General features: G+C 42.7%; 1 protein-coding gene across 7 annotated transcripts in view; it reads left to right on the forward strand.

Annotated features, from left to right (window-relative positions):
• Nucleotides 1-19,196, forward strand: part of Ambra1 (autophagy and beclin 1 regulator 1) — a 281,415-nt gene that overhangs the window by 126,263 nt on the left and 135,956 nt on the right. For all 7 annotated transcript variants that reach the window (XM_045153306.1, XM_004657205.3, XM_004657206.2 and 4 more), the window contains one exon: nucleotides 17,786-17,866. In XM_045153306.1, the coding sequence (XP_045009241.1) occupies nucleotides 17,786-17,866 (81 nt within the window). The remainder of the gene's footprint in view (nucleotides 1-17,785; nucleotides 17,867-19,196) is intronic.

Genomic DNA, 19,196 nt, shown 5'->3' on the forward strand with positions numbered 1-19,196 from the left:
CTGTTTTAAGTTTTCAGTATGAGGGATGTGTTTCCCCCCATGGAGCGGGCCTCCAGTCCAGTTGGAGGGCATTTGGTTTCCACCATGACAGACATGCCACTATTGCACCCGTTGGCTCATTTGGGCTGGCTGGCCAATTATAAGGCTTGCAGTGTCCACTGTTGAGTATCTTCCCTGGTGGTATCTCTTTCTCCCATTGAACTACATGTAGAATGGCTTCTTCGAGCTTTCTGTCAGCTGGTCTACATGGAGGAGGTTATCAGCTCATTTCCAGCAGGGTTTCTCAGTGGCCTTGCAGCCCAAGTATGTGGAGTCTTCAGCAATAGGGTGAACTTGTGATTCTTTGTTTTTGATTTTTGATTTTTGTTTTTTGTTTTCTGAGGTAGGGTCTCACTCTAGCTCAGGCTGACCTGGAATTCACTATGTATCTCAGGGTGGCCTCGAACTCAAGGTGATCCTCCTATCTCTGCCTCCTGAGTGCTGGGATTAAAGGTGTGCGCCACCACGCCCGGCCGAACTTGTGATTCTTTTTTTTTTTTTTTTTTTCTTTTTTTTCGAGGTAGGGTCTCACTGTATCCCAGGCTGACCTGGAATTCACTCTGTAGTCTCAGTGTGGCCTCGAACTCACAGTAATCCTCCTACCTCTGCCTCCCAAGTGCTGGGATTAAAGGCGTGTGCCACCACGCCCGGCCCGAACTTGTGATTCTTAATCCTCCTGATTCCACTATGGATTCTTCTATTCCATATCTCTCTAGCTATCTATCTCTCTAGCTGCTTTGCCTTCTGAGGCAAAAAGTAAGATGCATCCTTGCTAATGAACTATGGATGTTTCAGATTAAATCAGCCTCAAAATGCCTCCACCACACAAACCAACTACTGAGTAATTTATTCAGCTTCTCAAAAATTGTTTCTAGCCAGGCGTGGTGGCACTCGCCTTTAATCCTAGCACTCAGGAGGCCAAGGTAGGAGGATTGCCGTGAGTTTGAGGCCACCCTGAGACTCCATAGTGAATTCCAGGTCAGCCTGGGCTAGAGTGAGACCCTACCTTAAAAAAAAAAAAAAGTTTCTAGCAAAAGAGAATAAGCCCTTCATCCACAGTTGTGCGATTCTAGGCCATACTTGGGATTTCTGCCTGGGGAAAAACAACTTTGTGAGAATCTTAGGTTTTCAAACTTACAATGACATCTTTTTTTTTCTTCCCTGAGGTAAGGTCTCACTGTAGCCCAGGCTGACCTGGAATTCACTCTGTAGTGTCAGGGTGCTAGGATTAAAGGTATGTGCCACTTGGCTGCTGCTGCTTCTTTTTTTTTTTTTTTTTTTTTTTTTTGAGGTAAGGTCTTACTCTAGCCCGCACTGACCTGGAACTACTACTTTGTAGTCCCAGGCTGGCTTCGAACTCTCAGTGATCCTCCTACTTCTGCCTCCCAAGTGCTGGGGACTAAAGGCGTGTGCAAACATGCCCGGCTTGAAACCACATAACCTTGTGTTTACTGTTGCCAGGAATTTTCAGGTCTTCTGTAAAAGTCCTTGACTTGTCTCTAATAGCAAATACATAACTTGCTAGGGAGATGGCTTATTGGTTAAAGGATGGTTAAAGGAGCTTGTTTGCAAACACGTAACTTATGGCCAAATAAATTAAAAAAGGGGAGTAACTTTTGCCATCTGAAATCTTCAAAGGGAATATATATACTTTATTTTGAGATAGAGTTGCCTTTTCTCTTCCTTTGATTTACAAACTTTTGATTCCAGAAGTATGAGAGAAACTTAGCACTGTAAGATTGTTGTCAGTCGGGAAGTAGCTTTTGAGTGGTGGTAATATACAGAATTATTTTGTTTTTAGACAAGAGCCTTGCTATTTGTTTCATATTGGCTTCAAACTCACTAGCCCAGGCTAGTCTAGATTCATGGTCCTCCATCTTGTTGTTTTTCTTCTTCTTTCTCCTCTGTTCCCCTTCCCTCACTCCCAGGCAGGGTCCTAATCTAGCCCAGACTCATCTGGAATTCTCTCTGTAGTCCCATAGTAGCCTGTTATTTACAGTGATCTTCCTACCACTGCTGGGATTAAAGGCGTGTGCCACCACACCTGTATTTACCAAGAATTTTTTTTTTTAATTTTTATTTATTTATTTATTAGAGAGCGACAGACACAGAGAGAAAGACAGATAGAGGGAGAGAGAGAGAATGGGCGCGCCAGGGCTTCCAGCCTCTGCAAACGAACTCCAGACGCGTGCGCCCCCTTGTGCATCTGGCTAACGTGGGACCTGGGGAACCGAGCCTCGAACTGGGGTCCTTAGGCTTCTCAGGCAAGCGCTTAACCGCTAAGCCATCTCTCCAGCCCTTACCAAGAATTTTAAATAACTTCATTTACTTGGTTTTTTTTTTCATGGTTAATATCTTAAGATGTGTTTAGAAAGTAGGTTCAGGCCTAGCTACTGAGGAACCTAAGACAAGAGGAAGGTAGCTCAAGGCCAGCAACTTAGTGTGAGGACCCCACTCAGTAGTAGAGAAGAAGGAGGAAAAAAAAGGTATATATGTAAGTCTTCTTTTTAAATATTTTATTGTTCCAGTGCTGGGGATTGAACCCAGGACTTTTACCGTCCTAGGCAAGTGCTCTACCACTAATCCACATTTCTGGACAAGTATGTCATAAAAATAGGACCTTTCCTAAGGAGAAAGATAAGTAAATGCAGAGACATGTAAGAGTATAGAAATTTTTGGCAGCTATCTTCTTTTTTTTTTCTTTTAATAGTTTATTTATTTATTTGAGAAAGGTGGGGGGGGCGGAGATTGAGAGAGAATAGGTGTGCTAGGGCCTCTAGCCACTGCAAATGAACTCTAGACACATTTGTCACCTTGTGCATCTGACTTTTCGTGGGTACTGGGGAATCAAACCCAGGTCATTAGGCTGTGCAGGCAAATGCCTTAGCCACTGAGCCATCTCTCCAGCCTTCTTGTTTAATCTTACTGGAGTCTTTGAAGTGTTTATAAGTGACTTCCAGAATAGCAATGATTGGAATTGGGATCTCTAGCTAGCTCTATTGTCCAGATTGTAGTCGTAGTTAAACCTGTAGTTTCTCATCTGATTTTGAACTGTGGGGGGCCTGGGAGGCCTGGCTGGGAAGTTTGGCCTTCACTTTTTTTTTTTTTTTTCGAGGTAGGGTCTCACTCTGGCCCAGGCTGACCTGGAATTCACTATGGAGTCTCAGGGTGGCCTCGAACTCATGGCAATCCTCCTACCTCTGCCTCTTGAGTGCTGGGATTAAAGGCATGTGCCACCACGCCCGGCTAGGCCTTCACCTTTATTAGGAGACAGATCAGTATGTACTTTAGACAGCTTTGACAGCCCTGATTCAGGTGGCTTGCCTAGTGTAGCAATGCAGGGGAACCAGTTCAAGAACAAGTCCCTTTCCCACCCTAGGCTTCAGTGTCTGATATGTTAAATGAAATTAGACATCTGAAGCTTCTTTTATTTAGCCTTATGGTTCTCAGATCCCTGTTGGTGTTAATTGACTTAGAAGCTTTTTCCTCATACTCAGCAAAAATAGGATAATGAAAATTCTCAGAAATGTGAGGAGACCTCCCAAGTAGTTTATCTGGTACTTGTAAGACTCAATATATTTATAAAGTATATATCACCTGAATATAAGCTCTTTATCAAGGATTGTGACCTGTTGCTTGACAGCTTTAGAAATAGTTCTTTTCCTGAATATTTATTTTGGGCAATGGGGAAGAGACAAAGAAAAGAAAGTAGGATTTGTGCCTGAGTTTACACTTGATCTTAGCCAAAAGGGCGAGAAGCCATGTGCCTGAGTTTAAAATGAGAAAATACAGGAGGAAAGAATTTAAACAGCCAGGCGGTGCAGAGCGGAAGACATAGCCACTTAGATTTATATGTTTATTTTTATCATAAAATGAACAATATGAATATGGATTTGCATTATGTAGGCAGATGAAATTAAAATGTAGAATAGCTGGGTGTGGTGGTGCATGCCTTTAATCCCAGCATTTGGGAGACAGAGGTAGGAGGATCACTGTGAGTTCAAGGCCACCCTGAGACTACATAGTGAATTTGAGGTCAGCCTGGGCTAGAGTGAAACCCTACCTTAAAAAAAAAAAAATAAGAAAAAAGGTAGAATAAGGAAGGAGAAGAATTTGGAAATCAAATGGTCTCATATTTCTATTCTTTTCTTTTTTCTTTTTTTTTTTAGTTTTTCAAGGTAATATCTCACTCTAGCTCAAGCTGACCTAGAGTTCACGATGTCATCTCAGTGTAGCCTCGAACTCACAGCCATCCTCCTACCTTTGCCTCCCTAGTGCTGGGATTAAAGGCATGCACCACCACACCCAGCTCTCATATTTCTATTCTTTAGAGAAAAATTAAGGCTCCAGGAGAATTATATTGTTATGTATCTCCCGTAAAGGATATATATAAGTTTACACAAATACATAGTCCTCGGAAATAGAGGCCTTAGTTTCTAACAAATAACGAGTATGATCACTGTGCCATTCAGAGACAGGAATACAAATTTGGTCTTTTGGGGCTGGAGAGATGGCTTAGCGGTTAAGCGCTTGCCTGTGAAGCCTAAGGACCCCGGTTCGAGGCTCGGTTCCCCAGGTCCCACGTTAGCCAGATGCACAAGGTGGCGCACGCGTCTGGAGTTTGTTTGCAGAGGCTGGAAGCCCTGGTGCGCCCATTCTCTCTCTCTCCCTCTATCTGTCTTTCTCTCTGTGTCTGTCGCTCTCAAATAAATAAATTTTTAAAAAATGAACAAATTTGGTCTTTTGTTGTGTGGACATTAAGTAGAAAGAGAAAGACAGAGGGAAATCTGTATTTTTAAGCAAATATTTTTAATTTCAGCAAGTCAACTGTGTACTGTCAGAAAGACAATGGCCTTTTGAGCTCTTTGATGCAAGAGATTAATTTATAAAGGTTCAAGTCAGAGCCATCTGTCACTGAGAAGCAATGACAACCTGTCTGGTCAGGACTCAGACAGCAGTCTGTAGGTGTGTTTTTCATTCCTTTAAATTACAGCCTCTCTCTGAGGCAATTAATCCTGGACTTTTAGTAGAAGAATTGCTGCTGTGTTTCTCTGGTTTTGGAGATGTTTCTTCTTTTATTTAAAACTTGTCTTAGAAGTTTGATTGTTTGAAGGGGTGTTCTTGTCCTTATAAAATCATTTAACAGAAAAATTTGGTGCTCCCCCCCCCCATTTCTCCCAAATACCCCTCTGAGAGTTAATCAGAGATGCACAGAGTTCAACAACTGGGAAAGCCATTAATAGCCTTGCCAGCTCTTATCCTGCTGACTTAAAGGCAGCTTCTAGCTGTTAAAATTGATGAGGATTTCTCGGGTGTTTCCCTGAAAAGTACTCCTCCTGGTTGGAGGAGCAGTGACAGCATACTGCATACTCTTTCTTTTCTTCACTTTTTGTTTTTAATTTTTATTTTTTACTTTAAAGCATTACTTTCCTGCAAAATGGTGCTGGTGATACTATGTTACTGCCCAATATTTAGCACCTTCCACTATTTATTTTTTCTTTTTTGGTGTTTTAAAGTAGGGTCTCACTCTAGCTCAGGCTAACCTGGAATTCACTATGTAGTCTCAGGGTGCCCTCGAGCTCATGGTGATCCTCCTACTTCTGCCTCCCAAGTGCTGGGATTAAAGGCATGCATTACCATGTCCGGCTCCCTTCCACTATTTCTAAGGTAAACTATCTATACGTCTGCCCATCTGACAAACATCTTCCATCCACTCACCTTCACACTTGATTCATTTTGCTTCCAGCTCATGCAGCTTTGCTTTCTGCTGACCATATATCAGCACTGAATGACAGACATAGTTATATGAATATGTCATTATTATAAGTGCTTCTAATTAGTTTGGTCTTCTTTTGCAATTCTTGCCATTACCCCTGACCTCCAAATCTCCTGTGCACTGAAATTTGTTTGCCTGTCTCAACTGATCCCTTTTCTTTCTAGATGGAAGTCAGTTACTCATTTAGTCTCTACTTTGTTTGTAGCTGTGTCTGTGGTCTGGTTATTTTGTGTGCTATTACTAAAACCAACTTTCTCCCTCTTGTCTAGCTTGTCCTTTGGTTGGGTGTTCTAAACTTTGTTACCTTACCCATTCTTGTTTTTAACATTTTCCCTGTTCCGTCACTGTTTGAGCTGTTTTGTCTGTTAAGCTATTTTCTCTAGAGGCTTTTGTTTGTTCCTCAAGCAACATCTCATTTGTGTGTTTACCACGTCCCGTATTTTCCCAATTGTTCTGGTTCCTGTCGTGTTGTTTCTCCCTTGTTAGAGTCTAATACTTTCTATTCCAAGGCTTCTGTACATGTTATTGAGATGCCATTCATCTCCTCTTGGCCCATCCCTAGCCAAGATGTTAGGCTAAGAACCACTCATTTATTTAGTTGCTCTTTTATGGTGCTATCTACCTGAGAGTTTGCTTCTATATGAGTCTGTTGATGTCATTCTTTTTGTGTGTGTGTGATAGGGTCTTACTATTTAGCTCAGGTTAGCCTCAAACTCTCAGTCCTCTTACCTCAGCTTCCTGAGTCCGGAGGTCATCAGCACGTACACCACACACAGCTGATCTCATTGTTATTTTCCTTTATATCTTCCAGTAGTCCAGATAATTTAGAGCCATTATCTCTAGTAATATATCATTCAGCCCCATCCCTTTTTATCTCCAATCGCTATTTTATTGTACTAAATACATGTAAACATAAATTTTACTCTTTTATACCACTGTCTTTTGGTTTTTCAAGTGAAGTAGGGTCTAGCTCAGGCTGACCTGGAACTCATTTTATAGTTTCTAGGTAGCCTCAAACTCAGGCGATCTACCTCTGCCCCCCAAAATCTGGGATTAAAGAAGTGCCCCATTGCATGCACAAACTATCTTCTTTTTAAAATGGAAAAAAAGGACTGGAGAGATGGCTTAATAGTTAAGGTACATGCCTGTAAAGCCTAAGGACTCAACTTCAACTCTCCAGGTCCCACATAAGTCAGATGCACATGGTGGCACATGCGTCTGTAGTTCATTTGTAGTGGCTAGAGACCAGCCTCTCCCCACCTCCGCCTGTCTCAAACAAATAAAAATAAAAATATTGAAATGGAAGAAAAAACTGAGGGCTGGAGCGGTGGCTTAGGAGTTAAAGTCTTTGCCTGCACAGCCAAAGGATCCCAGTTTGATTCTCCAGGACCCACTATGCACAAGGGAACACGTGCACCTGGAGTTCTTTTGCAGTGGCTGGAGGCCCTGGTGTGCCCATTCTTTCTCTCTCTCTCTCTTTTTCAAATAAATAAATACATAAAATATTTTTAAAAAAAACTGAGTTAGAAAGAAATGGGTTGTTTTTAGATTTTAAAAAGGACACAGCTGGGGTGTGGTGGCACACACCTTTAATCTCAGCAGAGGTAGAATCACTGTGAGTTACCTATCAGCCTGGGCTAGAATCTTATTCTACCTAGAGGGAGGTGGGGGAACTGAAGGACCCAATGACAGGGTTCAGTAGCATGCTGCCCTGGGGTTAGGCCTAAATTACAAGTTTCAGCTTAAACAAAGGAACAAAGTGGCAGCTGCCCTGCCCCTGCCTAGGACACCTGAGACTTGCCAAGAACTTGTCCCTCCTACCTCCCTGCCCTGGCCAATTGAGAGATTTGTCCCGCCTACCTCCCTGTCCTGGCCAATCGAAATACATACAAATGTTATTGCTGCTTGTTTAGCCAATCGCAACAGAGTTTTCTTAGTTACCTAGCTCCCACCCGCCAACCTTGCCGCCAGTGTCCTAAGAAATCAACCAGTCATGTACTCATTCCCTACTTATTTGTTCAAGTCTTCTTTCCCCCCCCCCCCCCCCCCCCCCCCCGCGCTGCTCGGGTCTCTTGTATGGATCCTGTCCTTCATGTCTGCTCATACCAGATGAATATTTTGTTATCCAGAAGGAGGTGGATCTTTGAGATTGTAGGGGGAAATTGTCATCTACAGTGTGATTCTAGGAAGACCTATTTCTCACCTATGGCTGTAGAATAGAGTAATTGGATTTGTTCCCGGTGATCCTTTCTAACTTTGTTTTTAGTCCTGCTGAGATTGGGAGGGGGGGTCCTCTCCCTGTTCCTTTCATAGAACCTTTTTTTTTTTTTTTTTTTTTGTTCCTTTTTGAGACAGGGTCTAACTCTTCTACCCCAGGCTTCCCTGGAATTCACTGTGGCCCAGTCTGGCCTTCAACTCATGAGTGATCCTCCTACCTCAGTTTTCCTTGTGCTAGGATTATAGGTGTGAGCCACCATGCCAGTCCCCATAAGATTTTTTTAAATTTCAAAATGCTTTCTACTACTTTTCATGATAAAGGTTGTACTCTTTGATAAGTAAAATAGACAGTAATGAGAAACTATAATGAATTTAGTTGTACTCTTAATATTTTTATTTATTTATTTATGAGAGAGAGAGAGAGAGAGAGCACGAGAGTGAGCAAGCATGTCAGGACCTACAGCCACTGCAAATGAACTCTAGGCACATGCTCCACCCTGTGCATCTGGCTTACATGGGTCTTGGGGAATCAAACCTGTGTTCCGTGCTTTGCATACAAGCACCTTAATCACTAAACCATCTCTCCAGCCCCTAGTTGTGCTTTTAAATAAGTTGGTATTTTAACTGGCAACCAAAATTTTCATATATTTAAAAATAGATAGTATTCTTGGTTTGAGAGCTATCTTGTTTAATTTTCAGCGTTATTGTATTCATATGTAATAATTTGGGACTCTACAAATTCGATGGGTCAGCAACTTCTATTTTATTTGTTTTTACCTCCCTCCCTTTTACTTCCTATATAGTCTTATTTCTCTCTCCTTGCCCTTCCTGTCGTTTCCAGAGTTCCAAGTCAAATATGACATATTAGGAAAACAATACTGTACTTTCTCTTTGGGGAACATAAAAACCAAATCCTGGCTTTTAATAGATCTGCTTCCAATATCCGTGGTATTGATTTCTCTTAATGCTCAGCAGCCAATTCTACCAAGATAGAAACTTTAATAGGCTTTTGTTTCTGGCTTCTACAACTCCCAATGGTCCACTTAAAAGCTCAAGTTAACTTTGGTTCCAGGAACAGTTTGAAGATTATCAATTGGTTTGCAGCTAATCCAAAGGGAACATTTAGAAAATGTCCCAAATTAGGCTCTCTGAAGTTCATTTATTTTGTGAAGTTGTTTAAGCAGCTAATTAATTGCTCGGTCCAGCCAATGCCCTTTGGCTTATTGTTCCTTTGATGCTTTGGGAGCTAAGACATGTGAAGTTCCTTTCTTCTCTTTTTCTTCTTTTTTTTTTCTTTTGTAGGATTCGTGAAATGTAGTGGAAAGGTCCAGAGCTTTAGAATCAGATCTTTGTATCCTACTTCAATTGTTTATTAGCCTTGTGGCCTTGGATTCGCCTGTTTGGTTTTGTTGTTGTTGTTGTTGTTGTTGTTTGTTTGTTTGTTTTTGTTTTTCGAGGTAGGGTCTCACTCTGGTCCAGGCTGACCAGGAATCAACTATATAGTCTCAGGGTGACCTTGAACTCATGGCAATTCTCCTATCCCTGCCTCCTGAGTGCTGGGGTTAAAGGCTTGCGCCATCACGCCCAGCTGATTCTCAGTTTTCTTATCTGAAAAATAGGACTTATAAGACACCATGGGACAGGTAGAAGGATTAAATGAGATAACATATTAATAATCTTTGTGCTGGGACTTGGCAGACACTTAATAAAGGTTGACTCTTACTGTTCTTTTAATGATCTATAAAGAAAATATCTGTTATTTTTTCTTTTAACACAACTGACTTGGGGTGTGTGTGTGTGTGTGTGTGTGTGTGTGTGTGTGTGTGTTATTTTATTTATTTATTTATTTTTTTGGTTTTTCAAGGTAGGGTCTTGCTCTAGCCCAGGCTGACCTAGAATTCACTATGTAGTCTCAGGGTGGGCTCGAGCTTTTGGCGATCCTCCTACCTCTGCCTCCCAAGTGCTGGGCTTAAATAAAGACGCGCACCACCACACCCAGCTGGAATTATATTTTATATTCTTCATCATTAATTTTTAGTCTTTCAAAGAAGGAATTAAAGTCTTTTCTGTCTTTTTTTGCCTGTTGCGTGCGTGCGTGCGTGCGTGCGTGTGTGTGTGTGTCAGTCACTAAGAAATGAACCTAGGACCTCACACATTCCAGATTCTACCACTGAGCTATATCCCAGCATCTCCTCACTTTCTGTTTTCATATTTTTGTCAGAGGATGGGGGTGGAGTTCAAAGTAGAGTCTTGTTTTAGCCCAGGCTGACCTGGAATTCACTATGTAGTCTTAGAGTAGCCTCAAACTCACAACAATCCTCCTACCTCTGCCACCTGAGTGTTGGGATTAAAGGTATTCACCACCACTCCTGGCTTTCATTTACCATTGTTTTTAAATTCATAATTCATGTGTGTGCATGTAGGCTGTGGTGCATGTTTGGAAGTCAGAGGACAACTTTTGGGTTGATCCCACCTGTCTACCTCATTTGAGACAGTTTCTCACTGTGTGTTCTTCTACTGTTCTTTGCTGGGCTTGCCTCTAGCTTCCAGGAAATTCTGTCCCTACCTCCTTCCCATTTGCCATCAGCATCAACATGCTGGTATTATAGAAATCCACCATGAAGGCTTGGAGAGATGGCTCAGAGATTAAAGGTGGTTGCTTGCAAAGCCTGATGGCCCTGGTTCAAGTCCCCATTGCTTGTGTAAAGCCAGATACACAGTGTTGCGTGTATCTAAAATTTGTTTGTAGTGTCATGAGGCCTGGTGTGCCCATATACTGTCTCTGTGTGTGTGTGTGTGTGTGTGTGTCTGTCTATCTGTCTGTCTGTCTCTCAAACAAACAAACAAAAACCACTAAAAAGCAAAGAAGGGCTGGAGAGATGGTTTTCCCCAGTACCCATATAAGCCGGAGGCACAGGGAAGCGCATGTGTCTAGGATTTGTTTGCAGTTGCTGGAGGACCTGGCACAGCCATTCTCTCTCTCCCTCTCCCCCCCCCCCCCATCTCGGATTTGCAAGGTAAGGTCTCACTCTAGTCGAGGCTGACCTAGAATTCACTATGTAGTCTCTGGGTAACCTTGAACTCACAGTGATCCTCCTACCTCTGCCTCCCAAGTGCTGGGATTAAAGGTGTGCACCACCACACCTGGCTTCTCTCTCTCTCTTTTTCTGTTTCTCTTTCTCTATGTGTCCCAAATAATTAAATAAATATTTTTTGTTGTTGTTTTTTAAATATTTTTGTTCATTTTTTATTTATTTATTTGAGAGCGACAGACACAGGGAGAAAGACAGATAGAGGGAGAGAGAGAATGGGCGCGCCAGGGCTTCCAGTCACTGCAAACGAACTCCAGATGCGTGCGCCCCCTTGTGCATCTGGCTAACGTGGGACCTGGGGAGCCGATCTTTGAACCGGGGTCCTTAGGCTTCACAGGCAAGCGCTTAACCGCTAAGCCATCTCTCCAGCCCTATTTTTTGTTGTTTTTATGAGGAAGGATTTCACACTAGTCCAGGCTGACATGGCATGGAATTCACTATGTAGTCCCAGGGTGGCCTCGAACTTGTGGCAGTCCTCCTACCTCTGCCTTTTAAATGCTGGGATTAAAGGCGTGCGCCACCACGCCTAGCAAAATTTAAAAAAAAATTGAAAGACAGGAATGGTGGCTCATGCCATTATTTTTTTTATTTATTTATTTGAGAGAAAGAGAGAAGGGAAGAGGGAGAGAATGGGCACGCCAGGGCCTCCAGCCACTGCAAACCAACACTAGACGCATGCACCCCCTTGTGTATCTGGTTTACATGAGTCCTGGGAAATTGAACTGGGATCCTCAGGCTTTGCAGACAGATGCCTTAACCACTAAGCCATTTCCCCAGCCCAATAAAATATTTTTTTTAAACTATAAAGAAGTCCACTGTGGCATGTGACTTTTTAGGTGGGATATGGGCATTGAATTTGGGTACTCCAGCTTGAGCGGGGAATGCTTTATCCACTGTGCCATCCCTCCAGTCCTTTTTGTTTGTTTGTTTGTTTGTTTTTGTTTTTGTTTGTAGGGTTTAGCCCTAGCCAAGACTGACTTGGAATTCACCATGTAGTCTCAGGGTGGCCTCGAACTCACAGCAATCCTCCTACCTCTGCCTCCTGAGTGCTGGGATTAAAGATGTGCACCACCATGCCCGGCTCCCTCCAGTTCTCTTACCATTGATTTTTCCACATGAGATTTATATGTTTTATTTAGAGAGAGAGATAGAGAGAGAATGGATATGGGTGCACTAGGGCCTCTAGCCTCTGCATATGAACTCCATATACATGTGCCACTGTGTACATCTGGCTTATGTGGGTACTGAGGAATCGAACCTGGGTCCCTATTGCCTTAACCCTTAAGCCATCTCTCCAGCCCACCATATGAGTTTTAAAACAAAGATAAACAAGTTCCTATATCCTTTCCAGATTCTAAGGTTGAAACTTAGATTAAATTTCAGATGCTCTAGGGTTCAAAGACCACATTGATTCAAGAAAACTCTTTATTCACCCCAGATCTTTGTTTTATTTTATAGTTTATTTTTATTTTTTGGTTTTTCAAGGTAGGGTCTTACTGTAGCTCAGGCTGACCTGGAATTCACTGTGTAATCTCAGGGTGGCCTCGAACTCATGGTGCTCCTCTGACATCTGCCTCCTGAGTGCTGGGATTAAAGGTGTGTGCCACCACGCCCGGCTTTAGTTTTTTATTTTTTATTGACAGCTTCAATAATCATAGACAGTAAACCATGGTAATTCCCACACTTTCCCCTTTGCAACTCCACTTTCCATCATACTCCTTCCCCCTCTTATCAGTCTCTCTCTTTAATTTTTTTTTAAATTTTTATTTCATTTGATTGACAGCTTCCATAGATGTAGACAATAAACCATGGTAACTCCCTCCCTCCCCCACTTTCCCTTTGCAGCTCCTCTCTCCATCATATCCCCGCCCCCTTTCAATCAGTCTCTTATTTTGATGTCATCATCATTTCCTCCTATTATGATGGCCTGTGTAGGTAGTGTCAGGCACTGTGAGGTCATGGATATCCAGGGCATTTTGTGTCTGGAGGAGCCTGTTGTAAGGAGTTTTACCCTTCCTTTGGCTCTTACATTCTTTCCGCCACCTCTTCGGCAATGAACCCTGGCCTTGGAAGGTGTGATAGAGATGTTTCAGTACTGAGCACTTTTCTCACTTTTTCTGAGTCATCCCAAAGTCACTGCTATCTGAAAAAGAGAAGTTTCTCTAACTAAAAGTGAGAGTAGAATTAATACATAGGTAAGAACATTAAGAGAAATGCTTACCAGGTAGTTTGGTGAACATAGTATATACATTTAGATAGACACCAGCAGATGTTACACCCCTAAGGCTCATGACTTCCCTTGTTATAGGTTTTCAGTATCAGGCATGTATTTATTCCCACCCATGGAGCGGACCTCCAGTTCAATTAGAGAGCGGTTGGTTCCCCCCATAATAGACATGCCACTATTGTACCCGTTGGCTCATTTGGCCTGGTTGGCCAAATTTAAGGCTTGCAGTGTCCACTGGTGAGTATCTCCACTGGTGATTTCTCTCTCTCCCATGGAACTGCATGCACCCTAGCTTTTTTCAGCTTCTATCAGCTGGTCTACACAGAGGAGGTTTTCAGCTCAACTCCAGCAGGATTTCTTAGTGATCTTGCAGCTCAAATGTGTGGAATCTACAGCTATAGGGTCTTACCATCTGTTCCAGTCAGGTTCACATTGCTGACATAAATCACCCTACCAAAGAGCAGCTTTTGGGAAAAAAAAGTTTATTTTGTCTTAAAGACTCAAGGGGATGCTCCATGATGGCAGGGAAATGATGGCATGAGTAGATATCACCCCTTGACCAACATAAGGTGGACAACAGGAAAGTGTATCAGGCACTGGCAAGGGCACACTGGCTGTTAATACCCATAAGCCCACCCCCAACAATTCATTGCCTCCAGGAGGCGTTAATTCCCAAATCTCCATCAGCTGGGAACCTAGCATTAAGAACACCTAAGTTTATAGGGGACACCTGAATTAAACCACCACACCATCTCTCCAGCACGATTTTCTTTTCTTTTCCAGTTTTCTGTCAGCTGGTCCCCTGGGACAGATTTTCAGCTTTGCTTCAGCTTGATTTCTCAGTCAGCTTGCAGCCCAGGCATATGTAGTCTTCTGCAATAGGGTCTTACCATCTATTCCTGGTGGGAAACCAAGAGTCTCTGCAATGGCCTGTAATGTTTTAGGGGCATCAGGGACCTCCCTGGCCAACAACTCACTGGAAGGTATCCCATCCCCGGTACTGAAATTTTTCTAATAACAAATCTCTGGCTTCTGGTTGTTCCATTGTCCAAAAAAGTAGGTTTCCCTATGACTTATTCATACCCTCATAGATTTTGATTAGCCCTCCCCCACCTTTCCTTTACTCAGTCTCTACCACTGACCTCACTTAGGCTTTTCCATCCCCAATAATCTGTTCTACTTACATGTATACAATACCTTCCTCTTAAGTTCCCCCCTTCCTTTCTATTCCCTTTATGTCCCATTTCTAGCTTATTGGCCTCTGCTACTGAGTTTTATTCCAACTCACATATAAGTCTAATCATTTGTAGCTAGGAGCCACATATGAGAGCGAACATGTGATTATGCTGTTCTGGGCCTGGGTTACCTCACATAGTGTAATCTTTCCATATTCATCCATTTCTCTGCAAATTTAATTTTTCTTTACCACTGAATAGAACTCCATTGTGTAAATGTGTCACATCTTCATTATCCACTCATCAGTTGAGGGATATCTAGGCTGGTTCTGTTTCCTCGCTATTGTGAATAGAGTAGCTGTAAACATGGTTGAGCAAGTATCTCTAAGGTAGTGAGACTAGTCCTTAGGATATATTCCCAGGAGTGGTATAGCTGGGTCATATGGTAAATCTATTTTTAGCTGTCTCAGGAACCTCCACACTGATTTATTTCCACAGTGCTGTACCAGATTACATTTCCACCAACAGTGTGGAAGGGTTCCTCTTTTCCTGTGTTCTCATCAGCATTATTGTCTTTTTTTTTTTTTTTTATGATAGCCATTCTGACAGGAGTGAGATGGAATCTCAGAGTAGTTCTTGTTTTAAATATTTTTTGTTTATTTTTACTACTTTTTTTTTGTTGTTGTTGTTTGGAGGTAAGGTCTCACTCTAGCCCAGGCTGACCTGGAATTCACTTTCTAGTCTCAGGGTGGCCTCAAGCTCACGGCGATCCTCCTACCTCTGCCTCCCAAGTGCTGGGATTAAAGGCGTGTGCCACCACGCCCAGCTTGTTTATTTTTATTTACTCATTTGAGAGCCACAGACAGAGAGAGAAAGAGGCAGAGAGAGATTGAGAGAATGGGCACGCCAGGGCCTCCAGCCACTGCAAATGAACTCAAGATGCATTTGCCACCTTGTGCATCTGGCTTACATGGATCCTGGGGAATTGAACCTGGGTTCTAAGGCTTCACAGGCAAATATCTTAACCGCAGCCCGCAAGGTAGTTTTAATTTGCATTTCCCTGATGGCTAAGGATATAGAACTTTTTTTTAGATTATTTTATTTTATTTTTTTGCAGTAGGGACTCATTCTAGCTCAGGATGACCTGGAATTTACTCTGTAGTCTCAGGCTAGCCTTGAACTCATAGCAATCCTCCTTTCTCTGCCTCCCGAGTGCTGGGGTTAAGGGTGTGCACCACCACGCCGGCTTTTTTAGATATTTATATGCCATCTGTATTTCTTCTTCTGACAACTCTCTAGTTCCATAGCCCCCCTTGTTTTGGAGGTAGGGTTTCACTGTAGTCCAGGCTGACCTGAAATTCACTGTGTAGTCTCAGGGTGGCCTAGAACTCATGGTGATCCTCCTACCTCTGCCTACTGAGTGCTGAGATTAAAGGCGTGTGCCACACCATGGCCCGCTCCACAGACCCCCCTCCTTTTTTTTTGTTTGTTTTTTTTGAGGTGGGATCTCTCTGTAGCCCAGGCTGACCTGGAATTCACTATTGAGTCTCAGAGTGGCCTCGAACTCATGGCAATCCTCCTACCTCTGCCTCCTGATTGCTAGGATTAAAGACATGCGCCACCATGCCTGGTTTATTATTTAGTTTTTCAAATTCTTTATATATCCTGGATATTAATCCTCTGTTGGATGTATAGCTTGCAAAGATTTTTCTCCCATTCTGTAGGTTGCCTCTTTGCTCTATTCATAGTGTCCTTTGCTGTACAAAAGCTTTCATGAGATCCCACTGGTTGATTAGTAGTTTTACTTCCTGAGTAACTTGGGTTATGTTAAGAAAGTCATTGTTCCTGGGCATGGTGGCGCACACCTTTAATCCCACCACTTAGGAGGCAGAAGTAGGAGGATCGCTGTGAGTTTGAGGCCACCCTGAGACTACATATAGTGAATTCCAGGTCAGCTTGGGCTACAGTGAGTGAGACCCTACCTCGAAAAACCAAAGGAAAAAAAGTCATTGCTTATGCCAGTATGTTGAAGGGTTTCTGCTACTTTTTCCTCTAGCAGTTTCAGAATTTCAGGTCTGATATTAAGGTCTTTGATCCATTTGGACTTAATTCTTGTGCATGGAGAGATTTTCATCCTTCGACAGATATGTATCCAGTTTTGCCAGCACCATTTGTTGAAGAGGCTGTCTTTTCTCCAATGAGTATTTTTGGCATTTTTGATGAAGATCAGGGGGCTGTAAGTGCCCGGATTTACATATGGGTCTTCAGTTCTGTTCCATTGATCCATGTGTCTGTTTCTGTGCCAGTACCATGTTTTTTTTTGGGGGGGGGGTTCTTTTCAAGGTATGGTCTCACTCTAGCCCAGGTTGACCTGGAATTCACTATGTAGTCTCAGGATGGCCTCGAACTCACAGCGATCCTCCTACCTCTGTCTCCTGAGTGCTGGGATTAAAGGTGTGCGCCACCATGCCTTGCTACCATGCTGTTTTTGTTACTATGGTTCTGTAAAATAGGTTTAAATCAGGTATGATGATACCTCCAGCCTTATTTTTTTTTTTAATTTTATTTATTTATTTATTTGAGAGAGAGAGAAAGAAGCAGAGAGAGAGAGAGAGAGAGAGAGAGAGAGAATGGTGCGCCAGGGCTTCCAGCCATTGCAAACGTACTCCAGATACATGTGCCACCTTGTGCATCTGGATTACGTGTGTCCTGGGGAATCGAGCCCAGGTCCTTTGGCTTTGCAGGCAAATGCCTTAACCACTAAGCCATCTCTCCAGCCTGATAAGCCTTATTTTTGTTGCTCAAAATTATTGTAGATATTTGAGAGGTCTTTTTGCTTCCAAATGAATTTTAGGATTGCTTTTTATATTTTCATGAAGGGTACCATTGGAATTTTGATGGGGGTTGCATTAAATGTATAGACTGCTTTTGGTAAGATTGCCATTTTCACATTGATTCTTCCAATCCAAGAACATGGGATGTTTTTCCATTTCCTAGTGTCTTCTGCAATTTGTCTTGAGTGTTTTAAAGGTAAACTCTTATTCTTTCAACTGTTTGGTTAACACTCAACACTTTAGGTGGACCTTCTTTAGTGATGTAACAATGTGCCACTCAAATCAGTGAGCTAGCTGATGACTGATTTCTATTGGGTCTCCTCTCTTGAGTTTAGAATTTAGCTTTGGAAGTGCCTGTCTTTTGGAGTGGTGAATCATTCTGGTTTCAGTGATTGTCTTATATATAATCTTTTTGTTTTCTCTAGGGACAATGGTGACAGATCCAGGCACCGAGCTCCCCGCAATGCCCGGATGTCTGCACCTTCACTTGGACGCTTTGTCCCAAGGTAAGAACTGGGTAGTGAGCAATAGAGGAAGCTTTTATGAAAGCCTAGTATTTCCTTTTTTATTTATTTATTTTTGCTTTGTTTTGAGGTGGGGTCTCACTCTAACCCAAGCTGACCTGGAATTCACTGTGTAGTCTCAGGGTGAACTCATGGCAATCCTCCTACCTCTGCCTCCGCAGCTGGTTTGGGTTCTTTTGTTTTATGGTACCAGGATCTCATGGCTTTGTGCATTGCTAGGCAGCACTCTACCTGTGAGCTGTACCCCTAGCCCTTTAGGATTTAGTTTTAAACCCAGATCCTGGCCGTTGGATTATTCATATCTGAAATTACTTCCTGTGAGCCTGTATTCCAGCCCTGCCATCTAAAGACTTGATAGGAGATGATTATTTCACAATGAAAAGAGATAGTAAAATGGTGCCAAGAAAAAGTAGAAGGCAGGCAATGTGGTGATGCACACCTTTTTTTTTTTTTTTTTTTTTTTGAGGTAGGGTCTCACTCTTGCCTAGACTGACCTGGAATTCACTGTGGAGTCTCAGGGTGGCCTTGAACTCACTGTGATCCTCCTACCTCTGCCTCCCGAGTGAGGGGTTAAAGGCGAGTGCGGGGTTAAAGGCGTGCGCCACCACACCCGGCTTTGGTGGTGCACACCTTTAACCCCAGCACTTGGGAGGTAAAGGTAGTAGGATCGCTGTGAGTTCAAGGCCACCCTGAGTACATAATGAATTTCAAGACAGCCTGGTCTAGAGCAAGATCCTACCTCTAAATAAATAAATAACCAACAACAGAAAAAGCCTTAGCAGGCTTTACTCTAGCAAAAGAGCAGGAAGGGGATACAAATTTTATTTTTATTTATTTGCAAACAGAGAGATAAACAGAGAATAGGTATGCCAGGGCCTCCAGCTGCTGCATGTGAACTCCAGACACATATGCTACTTTGTGTATCTGGCTTTATTTACATGGTGTCATAGTCAGCTTCATGTTACTGGGATGAACTTTGAAACCAGGCACAGTTTATGGGAGGAACAGGATTTATATATTTATTTATTTGTTTATTGATTTTTCGAGGTAGGGTCTCACTCTAGCCCAGGCTGACCTGGAATTCACTATGGAGTCTCAGGGTGGCCTAGAACTCACGGCAATCCTCCTACCTCTGCCTCCCGAGTGCTGGGATTAAAAGCATGCGCCACCATGCCCAGCTGGAACAGGATTTATTGAAGTTTACAGATACAGGGAAAGTTTCATAATAGCAGAAGAAACTGGCCTCCTTTCACAAGTCCAAGCTGAGAGAGAAAAGCAAACCACCACAAACAACACTCAGGGAACCCCAGGC

The sequence above is a fragment of the Jaculus jaculus genome, chromosome 1, assembly GCF_020740685.1.
Source record: "Jaculus jaculus isolate mJacJac1 chromosome 1, mJacJac1.mat.Y.cur, whole genome shotgun sequence".
Classification (NCBI taxonomy): Eukaryota; Metazoa; Chordata; class Mammalia; order Rodentia; family Dipodidae; genus Jaculus; species Jaculus jaculus.